Raw genomic sequence first — 23,442 nt, forward strand, 5'->3', positions numbered from 1 at the left:
CAGAAAAAAAAAAGAAAAAAAATGTTTCGTATACACGCTATAAATGGTCTAACTAGTTCGACGGGATGAGTAACGACCGTATATTTTGGCGAGAAAAACTTGAAATGACAGTTCCTAATGGGAAAATAAAATACCGTACATATAAATCAAGAACAAAGTTCAAGTCGCCCTGTCCCTGGCATTTAATTCAGTAAGATAAATGTTTCTAAAATAAAGCGGCACAAAGTGCGGCTCCAAACAGCATAGAAATACAAGGAACCGGATTGCACAATACATTTATTTTTTTATAGGAGGTACTGCCGATGCACGCCTCTCCAAAAAAAAGATGCATTTTCAGCTTGGTACCATGTTAGGGACATGCGCTGCACTCGCAGACTCCCCATTCACATCTCTGTAAGAAGAAAATACGTGTATTTTCATTGCCAATTTATTACGTGATCAATCCTGCACTACGCACCAAACTATGGCAGTGGTAATTCAGAAACAATATTACTATTTTGTAAAATATTGAATAGGAATTTTACGCTTATGTAAACGCTTAAATGACATTCTTAATTAAAAGCCTGTTTTGTCGATAACAGGAATATGATGACGTATCTTTCGACCAAGTAAAGAAACGGAGGCCCGCTTATGTCTTACTCATCTATGCTAAGTTGCCAAAATCGTAAAACATATTTGAGCAGTTTTTCGAATGTATACATAGGAACTTACCGAACCAAAAGCGCAGGGAAATCCCTCAGGAAGTGCGTACGTCCCTTCATATTTCTGCCCCGATGGAGTTTCACGTTTGTAGGAGAATTCGCATTTGCGAAGCTCTAGAGTGGCCTGCAAGTAATATTTGTTACATCATTAGAATGGGTAGGTGGACTAGCCTGTACTTGACTGCATACTATTGAGCTACAAATATCTGAAACGGACAAAAGAAACATACAACGGAATGCGCTTCTTGTGGTGAATTAATTTCTTTCTTGTTAAAATATTAGCACCTTATCTTATGGACCTACTTAATTATATTTATTTTATTAGTATATAGTCAATTGTTTTATTAAATCATCTTTCCGAGTATAGTGTTATATGCGTTCAAGGGTTCTCAGGCGTCTGTTCATAAAAAAAAACAAAAAACAGTGTCAATAATTCGGTAGGACGTGTTGAGAGCAAAGATTACATAAAAATAATGGCCATCATCGAGTTCAGTTTTTATTTTAACATTTTTTTAAACTACGGCAGGATTACAATAAGGAGGAACGTAATTTAAAACAACTTCCAAAAATTAAGGGCAGCTTCCTAAATTATAGTCTTTGGGGACATATAGATGACTTATATACAACGTTTGTCTGAATGAAATGAATTTTGAATTTTGAGTGAAATATAAAGCTTTGCAGTGTAGATGTGCATGTTGGCTGCAACGGTTAGCTTGATGTTATTGTCTTTATTTGTTTCACACAAAATGAACGAGGTTTGATTTGATTTAATAAAAATATTTTAATCTTGTTTAAAAAAAAAACAACTAAGATACATTAATTAGTTTCTATAAAAGTTTACAGCAGAATAAACAATTTTAGATTAACTAGACCTTTCTCGACATTGAGGCATTCATGACCTAAAACGTCCAGCCATATAGTAGCTGGATGAAAATCATAACGCCACCTCGCTTTCTTAGCGACGTTGGGGTTCGCAAACACGCGAGCCAACGAAGTAGAGGTATAGAGTAATCTACGCAAGGTAAAGAGCGGACACTTCCATAGGCCCCAGCGGCCCATTTAGCTGGCAGGGAGCGCACTCAGCGGCCGTCGTAGTCAGCAACTGAATGAATGGAGTCACAATAAAAAAAAAGTACCGGATGAATAGATATCTAGTTTGGCGTAGTGTGTGGGGCGTTAGCCTGCGCCATCCGGTTTGCCGCGAGTTATGTTTTTTCTACTATTTCCGCATGCCAAATTTCAGCTATAATTACTTCTCACGTATGTGTGAATTCTAATGCGGACTACTAATGGAAAATACTATATACAGTTAACACTGGCTTTACAAGCCAAGAAACCCATGTAGGTTTGTGCTGCCCAGAAGAAGACAGCCGGGAAGTAATCAACAAAGTTTATTATCGCAACAAAAAAATATGATGGACAGTTTGTGCCTGGTATATAATTACAAAAACTACAAAACACAATCACCGTGTATCAAGGATTCACAAACAGTTCATCCTGCAAAAATAGGACAAGCATATTATGGCATGCATGAAAATCTTATCAAACGACTGGAATTACAACTGCAATTGGATTGAAAGCCTATTTTGTATTCTCAAACAAGTTCCATGCAAGGCGCACACACACATATAACATATGAAGCACCAGCAACAAATACAAAAAAAAAAACTGGCCATGCAGTATCAAAGCTTTTTGATCCAATGCAATTTGAATGCAAATAAAAAGTTCAGCAGAACAATTCTGAGATGCAAGATGACCACAATGAGAAAAAAACAGACAAGTAAATGTCTAAACGAGATTGCCACTAGTATAGACCTAACAATAATGACCAAAATAATAAGAACTGAAAGCCAACCAACGGACTAATACAGGTTTTACGTTCATGTAACGCTTAACAGGTCACATTTAACATGTAAGTTTTAACATGACCACTACCATAAAAAGCACACATGAAATGGCTGACAAAAGACTGCTACAAGCAGACTGGTGCCAGGTGTACCTGCGACCCACTCATCACAAATGATTCCACCAAGGCTTGGCATGCAATATGCACTGCCTAATTAAGTAAATCTTACAGGGTGTCTACCAAATGACTTATTTCAAAGTTCATGATTTGTTCAGGTTTTCCATGGCTATTTCGACAAAATTCCCTGGCTGTTCCTTCCTTCGAAGGATGACATTTTGGGCAATGCTATTCAGCAGTGCCGTGACAACACCTGGTCGCCGGGCTTCGTTACGCACCACCGTGCCACTTTTACTGGTCACTTTCCCTGATTTAGCCAACCTTTTGACAGTTTCCCTGATAATTCCCTGACTTTTCCAGGTGGTCCAAAATTCTCTGAGAATTTAGGATCACCTTCACGCTTCACATATGTGTAAAGCAGAACCAATGTACGAAAGAAAAGGAAGTTGCATTCAAGGTCAGTGACCAAAGAGAGTATTAACAAAGATCAAAATGGGAACTTACACATTCCACAATACCATAATAGGAAAAACAAAAATGACCATCTAAAAAAGCAGTCGCTACAATAGACCAGTAAAGGAGTAGAGTGCAATCTACTTGCAGCAAATAATCCCAACAAATGGCTAGTGTAACGGCAGAGCCAGCAACATGGTCTGGCAACTCAGCCACCCCATATAGGGACTCGAGGCACGAGCGTCCAATCCGCCATTAAAGGATTGAAGTTCGTTCGGTTCACACCGTCGTCTTGGTTTTTCGCTGGTTTCCGATACATGGTGTCAGAACTGTCCTGCTGACTGTCCCTGCACCGACATAAGCCACAACGCCAGCTATGGAGGGATTCAAGCCTCCTGAGGGACTCAGACTCAGCGGAAACCTCGCCCAGAACTGGAAAACATTCTTTCAACAGCTGGAGCTGTTTTTGGAAGCCTCGGAGCCAGAAAAACCACGCTCGGCGAAACAAAAAACGGCAGTACTCCTACACATCACAGGACCGGACGCTCTGGAAGTGTACAATACCTTCCAGTGCACAGATGCAGAACCTCTTCCTTGAGAGGTTCGAGACCTACTGCACGCCTCGCTGCAACGAGACGTATGAGCGCTACGTATTTCGGTCTAGGAGGCAGAAAGAAGGTGAGTTGTTTGAAAACTACTTTCGGGACCTCCAACTCAAGGTGCAATCTTGCAAATTTGGTACCCTCGCCGACTCGATGACGCGGGACCAAATCGTCTACGGAACCACTGACAAAAAACTACGGGAGCGTATGCTTAGTGAAGAAAGCTTAACTCTAGAGAAGGCTGTGCAGCTCTGCAAAACAGCCGAGTTAACGGAAACTCACAAAAATGCCTGGGAAGCACCAGAGCACTTCCACGATCCAGTGTCGGCATCGCAGAAAGAAGTCGAAGCACAGAAATGTAGCAGGTGCAATCAACAGCACGAGCCAAGGCGCTGCCCCGCGTATAAACAATTCTGCTCGAAGTGCAAGAAAAAAAATCAATGGGCAGCGTGTTGCAGATCGCGAGTGTACGGGCACGACGATCGGAGGGTAACCGACGGCGTCACGTGCGAACATGATGACTTTGCGGTGCTGGAAGTGCAAACTGTCACAGGAGACAAAGCCAACTGGCTGGTGGAAGCGTCAGTGGTTAACCAAAAGGTCCTACTTAAGGTAGATCAAGGAGCACAGGTGGGCATTCTGCCACACTGTGTCTTTAAAAGGCTTAACAAGGCGGGACACACGCGACCGAACGGTGGCTTCTTGAGGAACTACAGCGGCGACCAGATTAGTCACCTAGGAACAGGGTGTCTTCCAGTAGAAATCAATTCCAAAAAGGCGAAAATTGAATTCTTCGTCGTGAAGAAAGCTCGGCAGGCACTCTTAAGCCTTCGGGCAAGCGAAACCTTCGAGCTCGTGAGTCGAGTCCACAGCGTCATAAAAAAGACACACCTGGAGCGGAAGGTTGCTTCCGACTTTCCGAAGCTCTTCGAGGGCCTCGGCTGCATAAACAACCCTTACAAGATGGTCCTGAAGGACGGCTCTCAGCCTGTTATTAAGCCTGCGCGAAGAGTACCGCACATGTTGAAGGAACCACTCAAGAGAGCTGGACAGAATGGAAGCCGCCGGGGTGATCACCAAAATGAGCGAACCCACTGACTGGGTAAGCCAACTAGTAATTGTCCGTAAAATGGCAGAATCAGTCTGCATGGACCCAAGGCACATAAATGAGTGCCTCAAGAGACAGCATTACTAGACGCCAAAAAGAGAAGACATTGAGGCAGACCTGAAAGATGCAAGTTTTTTCACGGCTAGATGCCAGCTATGGATTTCATCAAATTCCCCTGGACGACGAGACCTAAAAAATTTGCACGTTTGGCGCGCCTTTAGGGCGCTGTTGTTTCAAACGACTGCCGTTGGCATCGCCTCGGCACCCGAATTTTTGCAAAAAAGAATGTCTCAGGTTTTTGAAGATTTGTCAGGTGTAAAAGTCTACATAGATGACATTATCATCTGGGGGGTCACGGAAGCCGAACACGAGGCACGGCTCTGTACAGCTCTACGGGCGGCCAGTCGTGCAGGACTCATCTTAAACGCGGAGAAATGCAGGTTTGGCGTGAAGGAAGTGGTTTTCCTGGGTGACAGGATCAGTGCACTTGGCATACAGCCTGACAAGAGCTTGGTGGACAGCGTAGTGAATATCCGAGTTCCCAAAGACAAGAAGGATGTTCGACGCATGCTGGGCGTGTTCGCATATTTAAGCAAGTACCTGCCTAGGTTCTCGGACCGGACCACCCTCCTACCGAACCTGCTCAAGACTGAGTCGGTATTCGAGTGGACCCCCAACCATGACAACGAGTGGAAGACCCTAAAAACCTCGCTGACCACAGCACTAGTCCTTGCCTTCTACAATGAAGCACTAGATACTAAAGTGTCCACGGATGCGTCCAGCTATGGCCTTGGCGCAGCTCTCTTCTAACGACATGACACAGAGTGGAGGCCTGTAGCTTATGGAGCCCGAGTGCTGACAGAATGCGAATCTCGATACCCCCAAATTGAAAAGGAAGCACTGGGAAGCACGTTTGGTTGTGAGCAGTTTCACGATTTCATTTATGGAAGACCCATAACCTTGGAAACGGACCACCAACCTCTCATCGCTATTGGAAAAAAGAATGTCGGGGACATGCCCCCTCGCCTCCAGCGCTTTTTTCTCAGACTGATGAAGTATAACTGCAAGTTTTAATTCATTCCGGGCAAGCAGCTGGTACTTGCAAATCCGTTGTCACGCGCACCGGCCCCAAGAGACTCACAACCTGTGCCTGAGGAACATGATGCCGAAGTGCATGCGGTCGAAACACTGTCAGACCTGGTTAGCGACACCACACTGACCAAGCTCGCTGCAGCGACAGCCGAGGACAAGGTATTGTCGGAAGTCATCAACGGCCTCCAAGATCACCGACCGCTGCCTCAGTCATCCCCCTACAGGTTATGCGCCGAAGAAATGTCCGTCGTTCAAGGAGGGCTTCTTAAAGGACCAAAGGTGGTCATTCCGAAGAGCCTTAGAGGAGAGATGCTTAAAAGGTTACATGATGGTCAGTTTTATTACTCATCACTTGGCAGCTCTGTTATCGCACCAGCTCTCCGCGTTTCATGCCGCATCAGTCATCAGGAAGCTGTCTATCCCTCCCATGCCCGCTGCACTGCGCATCTTTTTTCATTCTTCTGCCAGACAGCAAAGGATTGGAACGATCTGCCCACCGACGCCGTGCTCCACTCCAACCCCGCCCATTTCAAGGCATTCATCGAAGAAATTTTTTGATGCTTCGTACTACCCTCATGTAATACCCCTTATTTGGGGCATTTGAGGTTTAATAAATAAATAAAAAAATTTGGGAGGGAACAAATGCAAAGCAAAGGCCCGTCTCCTAATGTTTTGGCCTGGAATGTCAGGGGACATTGCACAAACGGTTAACAACTGTTCAACGTGCAAGCATCATGCATATCAACAACCAGCAGAACCACTGTCGATGAGAGCAGTGCCACTTCGCCCTAGGGCGCGCCTTGGTGCGGACTTATGTCAGTATGGCGGGCAGACACACCTAGTTGCTTTTTATGCCTGTTCGAATTTCCCGGAGGTTGAGCACCTTACACATACCACGACAGATGCTGTGGTCAATGCGCTGTCGACGACCTTCGCCAGGCATGAACTATAAATCGAAGTGTGCTCCGACAATGGGCCCCACTTTAGTTCTAGCGATTTTAAGGCTTTCGCGCTCAAATACGACTTTCGGCAAATCACTTCAAGTCCACACTTCCCGTGCTCAAATGGTCTAAACGAGAAAGGCGTTCAGATAGTCAAGAGGATTAGAAATAATGGAAACAGCGCGCAAACGACAAGGACGGGAGGAAAAGGAGTACACAGGACGAGCGCTGAACTGACAACTGAAAGGAGTACACAGGACGAGCACTCGTCCTGTGTACTCCTTTTCCTCCCGTCCTTGTCGTTTGCGCGCTGTTTCCATTATTTCTAAGCATGAACCAACTCGCCCACATCGCTACTCTGAGTCAAGAGGATCATGAAAAAATCAGAGCATGCACAAGAAGATTACAAGCTAGGGCCTCTCAACTACAGATCTTCGCCTCTGGAAGACGGCCGATCACAAAGTGAACTTTTGATGGGAAGAAGAATCAAGTCGCGCCTGCCCGACTTCACTGGACCGGCTCCAAATGCAGTGCACAAGCATCAACAGAGCAGCTGGGGCAGAAGACCGCTTCAGCCACTTCCTCCAGGGAAGGTGGTTCGCTTCAGGGAAAAGAATTCCTAGGCAACGATGGCTAAAGTACAGGACTTGGTGGCCCCGAGATCCTACCAGGTCATCACGGAAGCGGTTAGAAAACTGCGAAGACACCGACGACACCTCCTTCCTACCTCGGAGGCCTTTAACCCTGGAGAGAAAGACAGCGAAGTGGAGGACTACACATGCTTGGCTCCAACAACCAGCCCCTCATTCGGGGACCAGCCTACTGGGATGGACACGGCGTCTACAGCCCCAGGGCCAGCAACTCGGTCACCGACCCCAGTGTCAGCAACTATGCCTCCAGCTCTAATGGGAGTTACTGTTCCGCCCGCGGACTCTAGTAGAAGGACGCTACGACGCCTGCGTCGTCCATCTCATAGGCTGACATACGATGAAGCTTTCCGTCAACAGCCTTGACAATAGTGTTGTTGTTCTGCCCTAAGAGAAGGGGGGTGTAACGGCAGAGCCAGCAACATGGTCTGGCAACTCAGCCACCCTATATAGGGACTCGAGGCACGAGCGCCCAATCCGCCATTAAAGGGTCGACGTTCGTTCGGTTCACACCGTCGTCTTGGTTCTTCGCTGGTTTCCGATACAGCTAGTATGCAGTCTGCACGGCCCAATGAAATCCCAATAAAATTAATTTTACCTTGCAGATATCTTATGAAATGCAACATAAAGGCTGAAACACATCTCCAGAATGAAGTTCTACCCACTGAACTTTTCAAGCTGTAAACCAGAGACGCGAGAATGAAAGCGAACTTTATCCAAGTTTTCGTTTACGAAACGGACATGCCAGCACAATCGAATCCTGCAAAACATTTTTAAAAACCGTGCACGACATTCTGGAGTGCCAAACTTAATATCACCAACAACCTATCGTGTCGTGGAACTCGGAAGAATTTCGTTCCTGGCTGCTTGCTCGTTCTTCCATTGTTTCCGCACCAGGCTACGCAACAGTATCTGCCGTAGCCAAACATCCTGGCGGCATCAGCTGGGAAACGAAAATAGCCCAAATCAACTTGAGATTACGCGAATTTAGCGCCTTCTTTCATATCAATTTGGAAACCAAAATTATTGAAGCGACAATAAAGAGTGGTGATAATGAAAAGCCTTCACGGTATTGTCACAGCCCATTTCTTTGTATTTTCCTCGTGAGCGCGCTTTGCTTAGAATGGCCTGGCCCTAAGCATAGCGCGCATGAAGGCTACCTGTACCCTGCTTCATACCTGGCGCCAGGTACAACGCTTTAAACCCTGTCAAAGCCGCTGGCGCGAAAGCCACGTGCTCGCGCCAGCAACATTCACAGCCATGCACATGAGGTATGAAATTGAGTATGCCTTGAGTGCCTTGACTGGCGCTCTCGCTGCACGAGCGCACGCGCGCACGTGCAGCTGCCGAGGCTTCATCCAGAGCAATTAGCTCGCGCTTTAGGTCGCGCGTCCAACTACACTTCGTCTCACGTTAGTATGGACTATTGTTAGCCACGCGTGCTAAAAGCGCGAGATAGTTGCTTCGAATGAGGCCTCGGCGGCTGCACGAGCGCTCGTGCAGCGAGTGCTCCAGTCAAGGCAGTCAGGGCTAGCCGCTCGCGCTAGCACATCATTCGAGGTTAGTCCATGCTAAGGTGAGACGAAACTAGTATATAGCCAAAAGCAAGCACAATACGGTTTCAGTAAGACGACTCACCTTTCTAACAACAGAAGAATGACGAGAAGCCCGCAAAAGCTATTCAGCCGCTGCCCAACCGACCTTTCGCGCGACGTGACCGGAAAGCCATCGTCCGCCGAGTCGACGGCCCCAAAACCATCCACTGAGCCGCAGCGAAAGCCGCAGCTCAGAATATAAGAATTTAAAGCTGCTATTAATTTTGAAATGTTAGTTTACAGAGTAGAGTTATTTATCAAGGGTGAAAATATGATAAATGTCTAAATTAAGTGTGTGACTGCAGTGCCACTGAACGGTCGTCGTAGTCCCTAGCTCCTGGGCCGCGAATCGGCTCGAGTGGCCACTCTTTTCGTTTACTGTGTTACTCTATGACCCGCCTGCCCCACAACCGACTGTCACCGAACTGGCCGAACCGCCGGGGCCGGGGCGATGAAAACATGCGCTTGTATTTCCACGTGCACCAAGCATGCCTATTTTAGTCGTAATCTGGAACCGAAACCAATTTTCCCCCGACGTCTGGTTACCGTTCTGGACAAACATCCGAAATATTATAAAAAGAGCGGAACATTTTATTTATTACTATGATAATATATTACAACAATATTTTGTGCACTTTGTAGAATTTAGTGAATTTAATATCACGAAAAGTTGAAACACTCATCAACGTGATCTGGACACCATGGCAACGCTTCGAATTTCCCCGAACTTTTCCGAATCTTTGGAGATTCGGCTACTTTTCCGGATTTTTCCGAATCTTTAGATTCGGCTCCGAATCTCGATTCGGATAAAGATTCGTCCCACCACTAGCATAGAGCGATAGACCTGGATCCCAGTCCGCAGATGAAAATGACCCCCCCCCCCCCCCCCAAGACACAACAATTGTGCGCAAAGGTGACTTCTCAGCACATTACCTAACCAGATATGTAACGTCACATGCACCAAGGTTGTGCTGTCCCCAGCTCTCCCAGCTGGCCTAGCGTTGTTTGTTGTCGTTGGTCTGAGCGAGTTGATTTTTGACGCGCGATCCGTGATCAGAAGCCGGTCGAAAGTGATTTCAAAGTTCAGCGTTGCCTCTCATGTAAGTATAACGTGGAAATTCAGAAGGACGGAGCTTTTTCTGCGCGTTTCCTTGGCGAGATGGGGATTTTGTCACAAAAGAGACAGAATCGACCTTGTATTGCTCGGACTTCGGATTGATTAGGATTTTTCTAGGATACAATTCTAACGCTTATTTGTTGTGCTCTCGGTGACTGTCGAAATACTTGAGGTCTGCTGTGAGCCGTGTGCATTGTATTTGGATACAACTTTTAGCTGCGGAAATAGCATGGGTCCTGCTTGGCAGTGTGGAGTCGTGGTGCCGCTTCATCCTAATGACTGGAGGCTTACTTTGGTTGTGTGGCGCATTGAATAGCTGCCTCGAAGCTGGTACTTCCCGTGCCATGCTAGATAATAATAATAATATTAATAAGTTTTGCACTTTAAAGAAGTAAAGGTTTTGAGGCTGAATGCCAGAAAAGGGGTCACACATCCTTTTTCGTATGGTTCGTCCACGGCAGTCGTAGAAACGCCGAAGGACAGAAATTATTCGGAGAGCTTGCCACTAAATCAATGAAACTTTTTTCTGTTCTGGTATGAAAGCTATTTTTTAGGTTTTGTTATATTGTCATGAATGCGTAGCCCAGTCTTTTCTTTTATAAATTTTTGCTTTTCTGCAAAGTTTCAGGCCATGCTTGGCTGTCATCCGTGATCTGGTAAAGCTTCTGGGTACTTCGCCCTATGCCCTTCCCTCTTACACCCCCGAGGAGACGCGTGAACTAAGTCTGATCCCGAGCCTGGCAGAAAATTTACAAGAGGAGCGAGTCCCAAAAGTGGCAAATTTATGGGTCCGTCTTGGGGGAGGGGAGGTGGGGGAGGTTGCTTCGAGATGACAATCGGCCAAAACGTTGCCCAGAATAATTTTTTTTTACTTAAGAATTGCTATGTCACCTAAACAAAACTTTCCAATGGTGTATATCGCTTTGTTTCATAAAAAAAGTTCATCTTAAGGGGCTTAGGGGAAGCGGTGCCGCCCCCCCCCCCCCCCCCCCACTCCCCTAAATCTGTCCATGATCCCAGAAGAGCAACCCCGCAAGTAGACCGCCAGAAACCTGAACCCGGAGGCAGTCGCCGTAATCAAGCAGGGCAACCAGAATTCGGTCTCTTGTCAAAAATCTGAAGTGAACTTAGTCCACAATCAGCAACCCGTCGCAGCAGACCTCAGCCGCTCCCACCGTTGTTTAAATATCCGTCGCACCTCGCACGCCGGCGCCCTTCCGTAACGAGCAGTACAGGGACGTGAAGGACAGGGTTGATCGACTTGCCGCCCACAACAACGGGAGGACACACGACCAGTGCCTGCCGAAAGTGTACTTCTCGCGTCAAGGAACTATCAGGCGCTGGTTTGAGAACCACGAATCCTCTTTGACGTCATAGGGTCTTTGCAAGACAGAGCTGAAGCGCACGTTCGTCAACCAGTATCGGCAAGAAAGCCGAATACCCGCTTCGTTACAGGACATAAGGCCCCAGCGAGAATGCCACTGCCTTCGTAGAGGATGTTTTACGCCTTAGCGCTCGCGGCGACACTCAGGCTAGAAAAGAGAAGCTGATAATCCGTATACGGTGCCGTGATGGACGACATCTTCGGCGGCCTTTCTCCGCAATTCTCCAAGAACAGTCGAAGGGTTCGTCCCCGAGGCGTCCAACATCATACGAACCCTACAGACCCGAGCCGATTACTATCCACGGCTCTCCGCCGTCTCCACACTCGAGTTGTAGAGCTCCAACTTCGATTCCAGCGCTCACAAGCATTCGTAACAACATCGACGACGTTGTCCGGGAGGAGCTCAGGAACCTACCTCCTGCTGCCAGTCGCCCGTCCTCTATATTGTCACGGGCGGTGGCCAAAAAAACAATAAATAAACAGAAAGAAATAAATGTTTATCGTGGAGAACTTGTGCCAAAAATAAAAGGGTACAAACGTTAATAACAGAGAGTCGCGGGCGTCGAAGTCGGCGTAGCAGCAGAGTCGAACGCTGGGGCGAAACTGACTGCGGCTTGCCACGCGGAGCCCTTTTTGTACACGCGGGGCCTTCTTGAACAATCGACCGTGGAAGGTTCGCGCATCGAACATTCAGACCTCGAACATTCAACAGAGTTCTCGAATTTCCGAGAGCAGTAAATTGCAACAATAAATGAAAGACATGTCGCGACCAGGAATCGAAACCTGGCCTTCCGCGTGGAAGGCAAGCGCGCTAACCGTTAGGCCACAAGCGCACCGCCTAACTGGTCAGCTGCGCTCGCGGCATTATTCCCCCCTTTAAAAAAGTGCATCGTCCCGATGCAACACAGAACGAAAAACAAAAAAACAATCGAAAACAAATCCAAAACAAAAATATAGCAGTATCGCGAGCCGCACTTCACAGTTCACAGTTCACAGTTCACCCGTCGACGAGAGTGGAAAGTTCTATCGTTCGTAATACGGCTTCAGCCAGACGACGTGCACCACCTCGGGTCGCGGCTGACATCTTGCAGATGGGCGCGTTCCGTAGGGAAGGACTTCGTAGTTCAGATCGTTGAGGCGTCGGATGATCTTGTAGGGTCCGAAATAGCGTTTCAAAAGCTTCTCGCTGAGACCGCGGCGCCGTATTGGTGTCCAAGCCCATACCCGGTCTCCCGGTTGAAAGTGGACGTCCCGGCGACGAAGGTTATACCGGCGTGTGTCGACTCGCTGTTGGTCTTGAATCTTGATTCTTGCGAGCTGACGAGCTTCCTCCGCGCGCTGGGAGATCAGTTGAGCGTCGTCGTTGCCATCATCGGTTGGCACGTGAGGCAGCATGGCGTCGAGCATTGTGGTAACCGCCCGGCCGTGTACCAGTTGGAAAGGCGTCACTCCCGTGGTTTCTTGAACCGCTGTGTTCTACGCAAACGTAACGTACGGCAACACCTCGTCCTACGTCTTGTGCTCCACGTCGACGTACATGAAGATCATGTCAGCGATCGTCTTGTTGAGCCGCTGTGTTAGTCCTTTGGTCTGCGGATGTTAAGCGGTGGTTCGTCGATGGTTGGTGTGACTAAGCCGAAGAACCTGTTGAGTCAGGTGTGCCATGAAAGATGATCCTCGATCTGTGATCAATACTTCGGGTGCGCCGTGTCGAAGGAGGATGGACTCGACGAAAAACTTCGCGACTTCCAGCGCTGTTCCCGATGGCAGGGCTTTCGTCTCGGCGTATCGTGTAAGATAATCGGTAGCGACGATAATCCGCCGATTTCCTTGCGTTGATGTTGGGAACGGCCCAAGTAAGTCCATTCCGACCTGCTGGAACGGCGTAGTAGGGGCGGGTATCGGCTGCAGGAGTCCTGCTGGCTTCGTCGAAGGCCTCTTACGTCGTTGGCACTCATGGCACCATCGTGTGTACAGATGAACTGTTTTCGGGAGTCTCAGCCAGTAGTACTTGTCACGATTCCGGGCTAGCGTCCTGCTGTAGCCGAGGTGTCCAGCCGTCGGGTGGTCGTGGCATGCTTGAATGATTTCTTCTCGCAGGTTGGCCGGAACAACCAGCAGCCAGGCAGGGTTGCTCGTTCCAAAGTTCTTCTTTGGAATGAAGCAGAATGAAGCTTGACAAGTCTCGGACCAAGACTCGCGGAACTGAACTTCCTTGACCTTCGAGGTGGTGGATCAGAGCGCGAAGTTCCGGGTCGTCTTGTTGAAGTGCTCTCATGTCGGTATCTGTAACTGCGCCGAGAAAACAGGTGTCAATGTCGTCGTCAGTGCTTTCGGTAGGATATTCGACTGGGGCCCTAGACAAACAGTCGGCGTCGTTGTGCTTGCGGCCAGACTTATGCACAATGGTTACGTCATATTCTTGCAGTCGAAGGCTCCAGCGAGCGAGGCGTCCTGACGGGTCCTTGAGGTTGGCGAGCCAACAGAGAGAGTGGTCGTCCGTGACAACGCGGAACGGTATCCCGTACAGGTACGGGTGGAACTTGGTTAACGTTCAGATGACAGCGAGACATTCCTTGTCGGTCGTTCAGTAATTTTTCTCTGCCTTGGACAGTGCCCTGCTTGCGTAAGCGATCACCCTCTCTGCTTCGTCTTGCCTCTGGACGAGTACCGCGCCGAGACCGTCGTTGCTGGCGTCCGTGTGAACTTCCGTTTCCGCTGATGGATCGAAATGTCCGAGGATAGGGGGTGACTGGAGTCTTTCCTTCAGTTCGTTGAACGCTTGTTCTTGCTCCTCACCCGACTGGAAGTTCACGTCGTCTTTCGTCAGATGCGTGAGCGGTGCAGAAATCTTGGCAAAATCGCGAATGAAATGTCTGTAGTAAGCGCACAGCCCAAGAAATCTTCTGACGGCTTTCTTGTCTGATGGCTTCGGGAATTTAGCAACAGCGGATCTCTTTGCAGGATCAAGGCTTACAGCCTGAGCACTCACAACATGACCCAGGAATTTGAGCTCGCCGAAAGCGAACCGACATTTTAACGGCTTTAGAGTCAGTCCAGCATTCTGGATAGCCTGTAGCACGGCTCGCAAACGTCTCAGGTGCTCGTCGATTTCGCTTGCGAATACCACAACGCCGCCGAGATAGACGAGGCAGCTTTTCCATTTCAGGCCGGAAAGAACGGTGTCCATTACGCGCTGGAACGTCGCCGGTGCTGTGCACAGTCCGAACGGCATCGCTTTAAATTCGTACAGTCCGTCCGGCGTGACGAAGGCAGTCTTCTCACGATCCCGTTCGTCGACCTCGATCTGCCAGTACCCACTCTTCAGGTCCATCGACGAAAAGAATCGGGCGTGGCGCAGCCGGTCCAGAGTGTCGTCGAAGCGTGGCAGCGGGTAGACGTCCTTTTTGGTTACGGCGTTTAGTCCACGATAGTCCACACAGAACCGAAGAGTCCCGTTGTTCTTTTTCACCAGGACTATCGGTGAAGCCCACGGACTCTTTGAGGGCTGGACGATGTCGTCGTCGAGCATTTCTTGGACCTGCTTCTGGATGACTTCTCTCTCTTTCACAGATAAACGATACGGCGACCGATGAGCAGGAAGTGCGTCGTCATCAGTAATAATTTGATGTTTCGCAACCGTCGTTTGGAGCACGTTTGACGACGTGGAGAGGCACTCACTGAACTCGGCGAGAAGGTCACTGAGTTGTCGTCGTTGTGGGGTAGGCAGGACTGGATTGATGTCAAACTGCGAATGCGGCGTTGTCTCGTGTGGCCCCGAAGAGATGTCTTCTGCTATTCCGGCGATTGCGGCTGAGCCCATGAGTTCCTCGGCGTGACCCACGGCGTGCCTTTCGTAAGGTGCGGAGCCTCCTGTCGGAAGTTTGTTACGAGTGTAACACTGTGTCCGTCTTGGAGCTCCGCGATGCCTCTTGCGACGCCGATCCCTCTTTCTAGAAGCAACTGGAGGTTTCCCTCGAGCAGAACGTCGCCGCAGAAAGCCCCATCTATCCCGATGGGTACGAAAACACTGGACCGCGGAGGTAAGTTCACGTGATTTGCGAGGACTCGGACCGCGGATGACGTCGCCTTGGGTTCCTCCAGCGCTGGAGCAGGTTTTTTTGGCGTCAGCCGGTTTTCTCCGAGGTCGATGACGGCGCCATACTCGCAAAGAAAGTCCATTCCTAGGATAACGTCTCTCGATCAGTCTTGCAGAACGACGAACTTGACAGGGCACGTCTCACCGTGGATCTCGACGCGAGCAGTGCAAATCCCGACTGGTGTGATTAGGTGCCCACCGGCGGTCCGTATCTGTGGGCCATCCCACGGCGTCATCACTTTCCAAAGGCGTTGAAAAAGGCGTTGGGAGAGCCTCCCACTCAGGACGGAGTAGTCTGCTCCGGTGACGACGAGGGTCGACGCGTCGTGGCCGTCGATAACGCCGTGTAGGTTATTCTTCACCGTTGCAGGAGCGTCGCTTCGGTCTCTGGTGGTGTTTGAGTGGGGGGCCTCCGACGTTCGTGGAGGATCTTGGCATCAGTCGTCTTCGGCAACTCCACCTCCAGGGGTCGCCGCACCTAGTTTCCCCGGCGAGGAGCGAGGGGCGACAGGCTTTCACGTCGGGGCCGGTGCCTCGGCGAAGCTGGCCGTCGTGGCGAAGGTGACCGGAGCTCTCGGCGGGACGCACGCTCGGGGGACTGAGGTCGTCGCAGGTACTCGTCGATCTCCCGAGGTCGTTCACTATAACGGGGGCGCGGGTTGTTCGTGTGGAACCCGCGCAGCTCAAGTCGTCGGTATGGGCATCGGTGGTAGGTGTGGTCTGCTTCCCCGCAGTGGAAACACACAGGGCGTCCGTCGGGCGTTCGCCACACGTCGGTCTTCCGAGGTACGTGGGGCTCCTGGCAGGTGCACTGGACCTGGTCGTCGTGGCGTCTGTCGTGTTGCGGCGCAGGAGACTGACGTTGGGGCGGCGCGACATAGGTGCTAGGAGGAGGCGGTGGCAGTCGGGCTACTGCGGCGTAAGTCAACGTGGGCTCCTCGGTGGCTGCCACGGCGACGGGAGCCTCTGGTTGGTAGGCTCTCTGAACTTCTTCCCGCACAACCTCGGCGATGGAGAGCGTCGCTGGTCGGTTTGCGGCTGGCAGCAACCGGCGGATTTCCTCCAGGACGACCTCCCGGATGATTTCGCGGATGTCCGTACCAGGAGCGTTTTCGCCGCTAAGCAGAGCGGTTGCAGTGACGCTTGGATGCCGCTGGTAGTGGAAAGCGCGCGCTTGGAGGGCGCGCTCGATGTTTGTTGCCTCGGTGACGAAGGCGTCGACGGTTGCCGGCGGTTTGCGGACGAGGCCTCCGAAAATGTCGTCTCTCACCCCGCGCATGAGAATTCGTAGCTTCTTCTCTTCGGTAGCCCGAGGGTCGGCGCGGGCACTCAGGCGCAGAACGTCGTCTACAAAGCCGATGGCGCTCTCGTTGGGGCCTGGGTTCTGGTTCGCAGTAGGTCCTCGGCTCTCTTTCGGCGGTGGTGGTTGCTGAACGTAGCCTTGAGATCGGTCTTGAACATGTCCCACGACGTCAAAGAGGACTCATGATTCTCGTACCAGTGCTTGGCGGTACCCTCAAGCGAAAAACAGACGTTGCGCAGGCGCTGCTCGTCGGTCCAGCAATTGTGGCGGGCAACGCGTTTATGCTGGTCAACCCAGTCTTGGACGTCTTCGTATTGCTCGCCGTGGAATGGAGCAGTCGTCCGCGGTACGACGGGCAGGTAAACGACGGCGGGGGGGGGCGGGGTCTCCGACTGGTTGGCCATCGTCGTCCTCCTTGTTTGCCTGGTCCTGGGTGGCAAGGATCCTAACTCCGGGGGCAGGCCAAGGTTCCGGCGACTTAATCGGATCTCGGTCTGGTCTTCGTTGGGTTCTTGGGGGCTTGTGATCGGACCAGGAATCAAACCCTGGCCTTCCGCGTAGAGGGCAAGCGCGATAACCGTTAGGCCACGGGCGCACCGCCTACTTGGTCAGCTGCGCTCGCGGCAATATCGATGGCCGAGGTTTTCCCCCAAAAAAGTCCAATAGGCATTTTAACTGGAGACTTGTGCGACTGAAGCGGAATCTGACGAACCAAGTGTGACCTATGCTGCAATGGCACGAGCACCGCTCCCGGCTTTGTGTTTGTTAGGGGTGCAAGATTTCCGAAATTGTTTGTAGAACGCCAAAATAAAAAAAAAAATAAAAAAAAAAACAGCAACAACAAGAAAACAATTTTCCGAAAATTTTGAGGACATTTAAAACTTTTATAAACAACATCCAATGTTTTTCGCTAGATTTGCCGGTTGCACTATTACCTTATATTATTTTGAAATATTAATATTTATTAGAGTTTGTCAATCTTGCAGGTTTTTTACTTGGCTGTGTGCCGTCGTGGAAATAACAATTCACTCTTGTTCGTACTAAACGCTGTTACTGAATTCAGTGTAAAGGTGAACTTGCAGCCACTGTTCGTATTTTATGATGTCACAGTACACAAATGTAGAAATGGTGGTTCAGTAGCGAAGGTTCGGTTGCGTGTTATACATGTCTCACGACTTTCGTTGACTAAGGGTGTGACAATGTAGTATTCGAGAAATATACAACAAATGACATAAAAAATTGGCTTCTTCACATGTATGCACACTTCACGAGAACAAATATCAAGAAGCCCTAAGTTATTATTCCTGTTTTAGGGCTTTTTAAAACTTTATTTTGATATATTTTTAACATTCATAGCCATGCTCCTGCACAATTCATACTAAGTAGCACAACAATGCCCATTCGGTGTATGAATTTATGGCAGTGCAAACAGTTTCACGACAAAAACAAAAGGCAACAGAAAAACACGATGTCGTGTGCTTCTTCCCATTTTCTTTGTTGCTTAATCAGCGCACCATTTTTTTTTTCGTTTTTGAATTACTGTAAAACTCTTTTTTTCCGCGATTCCTCAATTTTAGGAAATCACGGGAATGGAAAAATTGGCAAATTACGGGAATTGAAAAGTTCGCAAAAATTTAAGACACGCGAAAATTTAATTTTTAAGAGTTTTAATGCAGGTTTCTGGAATTCGCAAAATTTAGTAGCCGCGAATATGTCCTCTGTGACCGATTCGCGATAAATAGGGGCCGCGAAAATAGAGGGTTTTACAGTAGCACATCCAATGTGGTTTCTAATCGTCCACCTGCAGCGTCGACGAAATGACGTGCTTTAATTTTTTTACATGGTGATAAATGCCCATGTTATCGTATGTTTCTGAAATTTACTTAATACGCGTTGGCTCGTTAGTGATCAAAAGATGAAATTGGGTCCAGCTATTTTCCCGCTTTATTTGTAAAAAAAAAATCATGACCCATTAAACTATGTGAAGGTGGATGACCAGTGAATCTGTTTAGCCCACAACACGGACCCACCTCGAGGAGCCGGAGGAAACTTGACACGCGCGACGGGACCGCCACCCCGGGAGAGCGGAAGGAAAGAAAACTAGGCACGCATGCGCTTGGAACGACGAGAAAGAGAGAGCGGTGCGAGCGCAGACATCGCCAACGCGGTCGCACAGTGACAAATCCAAGCACCAACTCGGTCGAACTTGCGCCTCCTTGCCTTTCGAGCTGTGCGACGTCGAAGAACAAAATAGCTGAGTTTGATTACATTACTCATGGATGTGGCGGGACCTTCAATACCCGCCTTGGTTCACACAACTAATACGAAAGAAAAAGGCGCTTCTACACGGATAGGTGATGACACGGAATATGGCCTGAATTTTGATGCTGAGTTACGCCGCAGCGCATGATTTTTGCAAACGAAAGATGGGCCAGAAAATGACCGAGATGTCAAGCGGGTGATGGAAGCCCGCGAAGCCAAACCAGCGCTGTGAGCTAAAGTCAATGGATAAGTTCACGCTTGACGTTTCTTACAAGTTTCGACAAGCACTTTTGGCGAACGCGGGAAATGTGTACATCGAGATCGCGACTGAGTACCGCTCGGGCAGCTCCATAAACGCTAATTTCATTGCTGCACTGCCATTTGCTTCCGAGGATCGCACAAGGCAAGAACTTCCTTCATTGGCATTTGTGATGATTCTATGACGCTTGCAAGGCAAACAAACACACCAAGGAGCTTTGCTTAAAACGTGTAACTGTTCACTTTGGCTTAGGGACTCATGGAGCGCGAGGTCATGTGGCACGTTCTTATCGCGGGTTTGGCTGCTTAGGTCGTGACATCGGTCACGGTCCGTTTAGATTTGAAAGTGAAAGCGCGTCTCGCGGCGGTGAGATATTGCACGTTGTAACGGCATCGCTCCGTTATACATATGTCGCCTCTTATTGTTTCTACTTTCGTGTGGTGCAGCCGGCAGAAATTTCACACAGATTATTCTCCGGGAAAACTTATCTACCTCGGCGTTGTCAGGTAAACGACGCGTGCCGCCGGTGGCCGTCCGTGCAAGCTCGAGAAAAAACAACAATGCTTTGACTTGGGGTTTTTGGTCTCCATCTAGTCGAACTTACTCAAAATAAATGTTGCAAAACTGTTGCGTCAGATTTATTTACGGAAACACGAGAATACTATAACATTTAGTCTACCCGTCAGGCTCTAAAAATTAAGATGGAAGACACCTCTTAAATGTGCAACCACGTTTTATCACGCCTATCTTCCAAGTAAATTCGATTTCAAAATTGCCTCAATATGCGATCTTAGAGTTAAGACTAAAATATTTCTAACTTCAAAACCTCCAGCCCTGCCAGGCTTAAATCTGAGGGTTTTATGGCATATATTGCGTCTTCACAATGAACCTTCAAAAGAATCAATACTCTCGTGAATTTTATAAACTCGATTTTGTGTAGCAAAATTTGCTTATTGAGTGGTGAATTGCCCTTAACTAAATAAATCAAATCAATCGCTCGCAAGTTTTGCTGTTTTAGCATCATTATTTCCTTGATGTACACTATTTTCTAAAGCAGTGAGTTGTGAAAAAAATGTTGAATGAAGGGTACATTTTAGTCAACCGTCGTGATATACCGTGTTTCTTCGCTCCGGCAAAGCGATACGTGTTTAGGACAACGGTTAGTTAAGAAGCTTTCTTTGCGGTAGATTTCCTTCCGGATTCCTTAACGACCCCAGATAGTAAAGGAATAGTTACGTTAGTAGTAAGTTATCTTCTTAAGTTGAAAGCAAATACAAAGCGATGGTTTGGTTTTTCAAAACGAGATAAACAAATTTCGTGGTCTGTGCTTCTGTGTATACCCACAATATCTAACGTACTGGAGTTTGTCACCGTGTTCATTAACGGTGCTAATAAAGCATTATTTAAAATTTTGGTCTATTGAAGATAAATAATGTTCTAGTCTTAAGGGTTTAATTTTCTCTTCACGCGCGGAAGTGTTTCAGCAAAGCGTAATGAACACGGCCAGAGCGAGAGATTAGTTACCATTATACGTTTTAAAAACTAAACTTCTCAGTGAATACGCATAAAAAGGCTGCACAAAAAATTTGATGCCTGGTTAACATATTTGTCTTTGTAAGTATGCACAGTATTCTAGGTAACTTACCTCGGTTAAATCAGAAATTTTTCTTTTAATATATTCCTTAGCTAATGCTTCGCATCTTGGTGGAAGGTTATTAAAATCTCCCTTAATAATAGGTTCACCTGCATAAAAAAGAGAGGGTTAATATCATTACGAGGGGAGTTCTGCGAATGATCACTTATCATTATGAACAGGCCTGACGAGCGCGTGAACTGCTTCAGTATGAGTAGACTTAATAAGTGCCCTTAAAATTACTGTCATTATTAGATTGTTGCTCTCCATTTTGCGGTGGAAGTTCGAGTGAAGTATATAAAATATGGTTTTAAAAGGATGTTTCAGAAATAAAATGCACGATTTTTTAAACTAGATTATAAGTGAGTTTTAGCAGTGAATTTGAATCTGGAGTTATTTTCAGAAAAAATATGTAACGTTACAAACGAACGTCACGGATGCAGCGTCACGTGTAATCACCTGGTGAGATTACATAATCACGGGCTCATCAAACGTCAGTCTCGTTATCCCATGACCTGCCTAACGTCAGGCGGTTAACTCACCACGTGGTTCTTGTGAGCGAATTCTCTATATGCAGTAGTTCGGCGAGAACCATAGCAGTTTCTGATCTTTATTTATTTCAAGAATACGTTTCAGATACCTAGCACATAAAATCAAAATAAAATTTCAAAACAATATTTTACAATGGGCATAAGGTACACGTTTACGGGATTTAAAATAAAAGTTATCTACTTTAGCACAATGTAAAATTCTATAATTTTGGGAAACCAGCTAATCAAAGCCGCAACACTTCATGGAGTAGTGGGCAATAAAAGCAGTCAGCAAAATTGAAAGCATATTTTAAGTATTTGAAAACACCAACATAACAAGTTCATGACTAAATGTAGACTGTAGACACAATATGACAGAAGCTGACAACTTACATCTCGCTCTTTGTACAGGGAACGGTGGTTTTTGAATTATGAGTGCTGTTAAGTACCGGTATGTACTTGCGAAACGTGAAACATATTCATAACCATAATAATACTTGGAGGAGGGAAACAATGGGTACACAGGACATACACAAATCTCAAAACACAGCCAGGTGACTAATGCGCGACCGAAGAAATGTGCCTGTTCCGGGTATCGAACCAGGGGCCTCCCCATTCCCACTGGAGCGCTCTACCAACTGAGCTAACCAGAAGTTAGACGTCGGTAGAGAAAACGGGTTTTAACAGCTGCCAGCAGTCTAACACCAACAAGGATGAACAGGCCTGCATTTTAAGGTACTGATGATAATGTAATTATTGGAAAGGTGCAAGCGAGCTGAAAAAAAAAATGATGATAATATTCATTGGAGAGTGGGAACCAGGGGAACAAAGGAGAAACACATTTCCATACACAGCTAGGTGCTTGGTGCGCGTCTAAAAATCCGACTGCTCCTTTTATCCAACCAGGGACCTCTTCATTTTCAGTGGATCGCTCTACCAACTTTGCTAACCAGAAGTGAAACGTCAGTAAAGGAAACAGGGTTTAACAGCTGCCACCTGTCTGAAACTAACAAGTGTGAACGGCCTGCATTTTAAGGTTATGATGATACTGCAATTAATGTAAAGGTTCAAGCTCTCACCCTTGCTGCCGTCGGACTGGATGTAGCTGTTAAAACCCCTTTGCTCTACTAAAGTCTAACTCCTGTTTAGCTCAGCTGGTAGAGAGCACCACCGGAAACGAAGAGGTCGCTGGTTCGATACCAAGACCAGGCAATTTGTTTCACTCGCACACCAGTCACCTAGTTGTGTTTGGAGATTTGTGTTTGTTCTTCGTCCCCCTTGTTCACCATCTCCAGGAATTATTATTAATATTCCTTGCGAGCTCGCTTGCAGCTTTGCATTATTGCATAATTTGCATTATCATCTTAACCTTAAAGTGCAGGTCGTTCAACCTTGTTGGTGTTAGACGGGTGGCAGCTGTGAAAACCCGTTTGCTGTACTTACGTCTAACTCCTGGTTAGCTCAGTTGGTGGAGTGCTCCACTGGAAACGGAGAGGTAATTTTTTGATACCAGAACATTGCGGTATTTTTAGTCAAGCACCACTCACCTAGCTGTGTTTAGAGATTTCTGCTGGCGGCTACCAGGCCGAGAGGAGACGCGCGATTGCGCGGCTTCTGATTTCTCATCTGCGAAATGAAACTTAAAATATTTACCTGCTGAGGTAAGCTGCAGAGAATGCACAAATACTACAAGAAGCACCGCGAATTTTTTCTGCTTTTCGGCCATTGAGAATGAGCGTCCGGTCTTAGACAT

The 23,442-nt window shown here is 47.8% G+C and overlaps 1 protein-coding gene across 1 annotated transcript; it reads right to left on the reverse strand.

The window, feature by feature from the left end:
* Nucleotides 1–349: 349 nt before the first annotated feature.
* LOC121833458 lies at nt 350–23,442 on the reverse strand. Its single transcript, XM_042286782.1, has 4 exons — nt 23,343–23,442; nt 21,172–21,269; nt 712–825; nt 350–391 (listed from the first exon to the last, which is right to left on the reverse strand). Exons 1-4 carry the CDS (start codon nt 23,440–23,442, stop codon nt 350–352), a joined length of 354 nt encoding a protein of 117 aa, XP_042142716.1.

This window comes from Ixodes scapularis, unplaced genomic scaffold, assembly GCF_016920785.2.
Source record: "Ixodes scapularis isolate PalLabHiFi unplaced genomic scaffold, ASM1692078v2 PGA_scaffold8__174_contigs__length_109621045, whole genome shotgun sequence".
Classification (NCBI taxonomy): Eukaryota; Metazoa; Arthropoda; class Arachnida; order Ixodida; family Ixodidae; genus Ixodes; species Ixodes scapularis.

Coding starts and splice junctions, on each gene's coding strand:
- LOC121833458 (XM_042286782.1), bottom strand. CDS start 23,442: ATGTCTAAGACCGGACGCTCATTCTCAATGGCCGAAAAGCAGAAAAAA. Junction 21,270..23,342: donor TCTGCAGCTTACCTCAGCAG/GTAAATATTTTA, acceptor TTTTTTATGCAG/GTGAACCTATTATTAAGGGA. Junction 392..711: donor TTCCCTGCGCTTTTGGTTCG/GTAAGTTCCTAT, acceptor TTCTTCTTACAG/AGATGTGAATGGGGAGTCTG.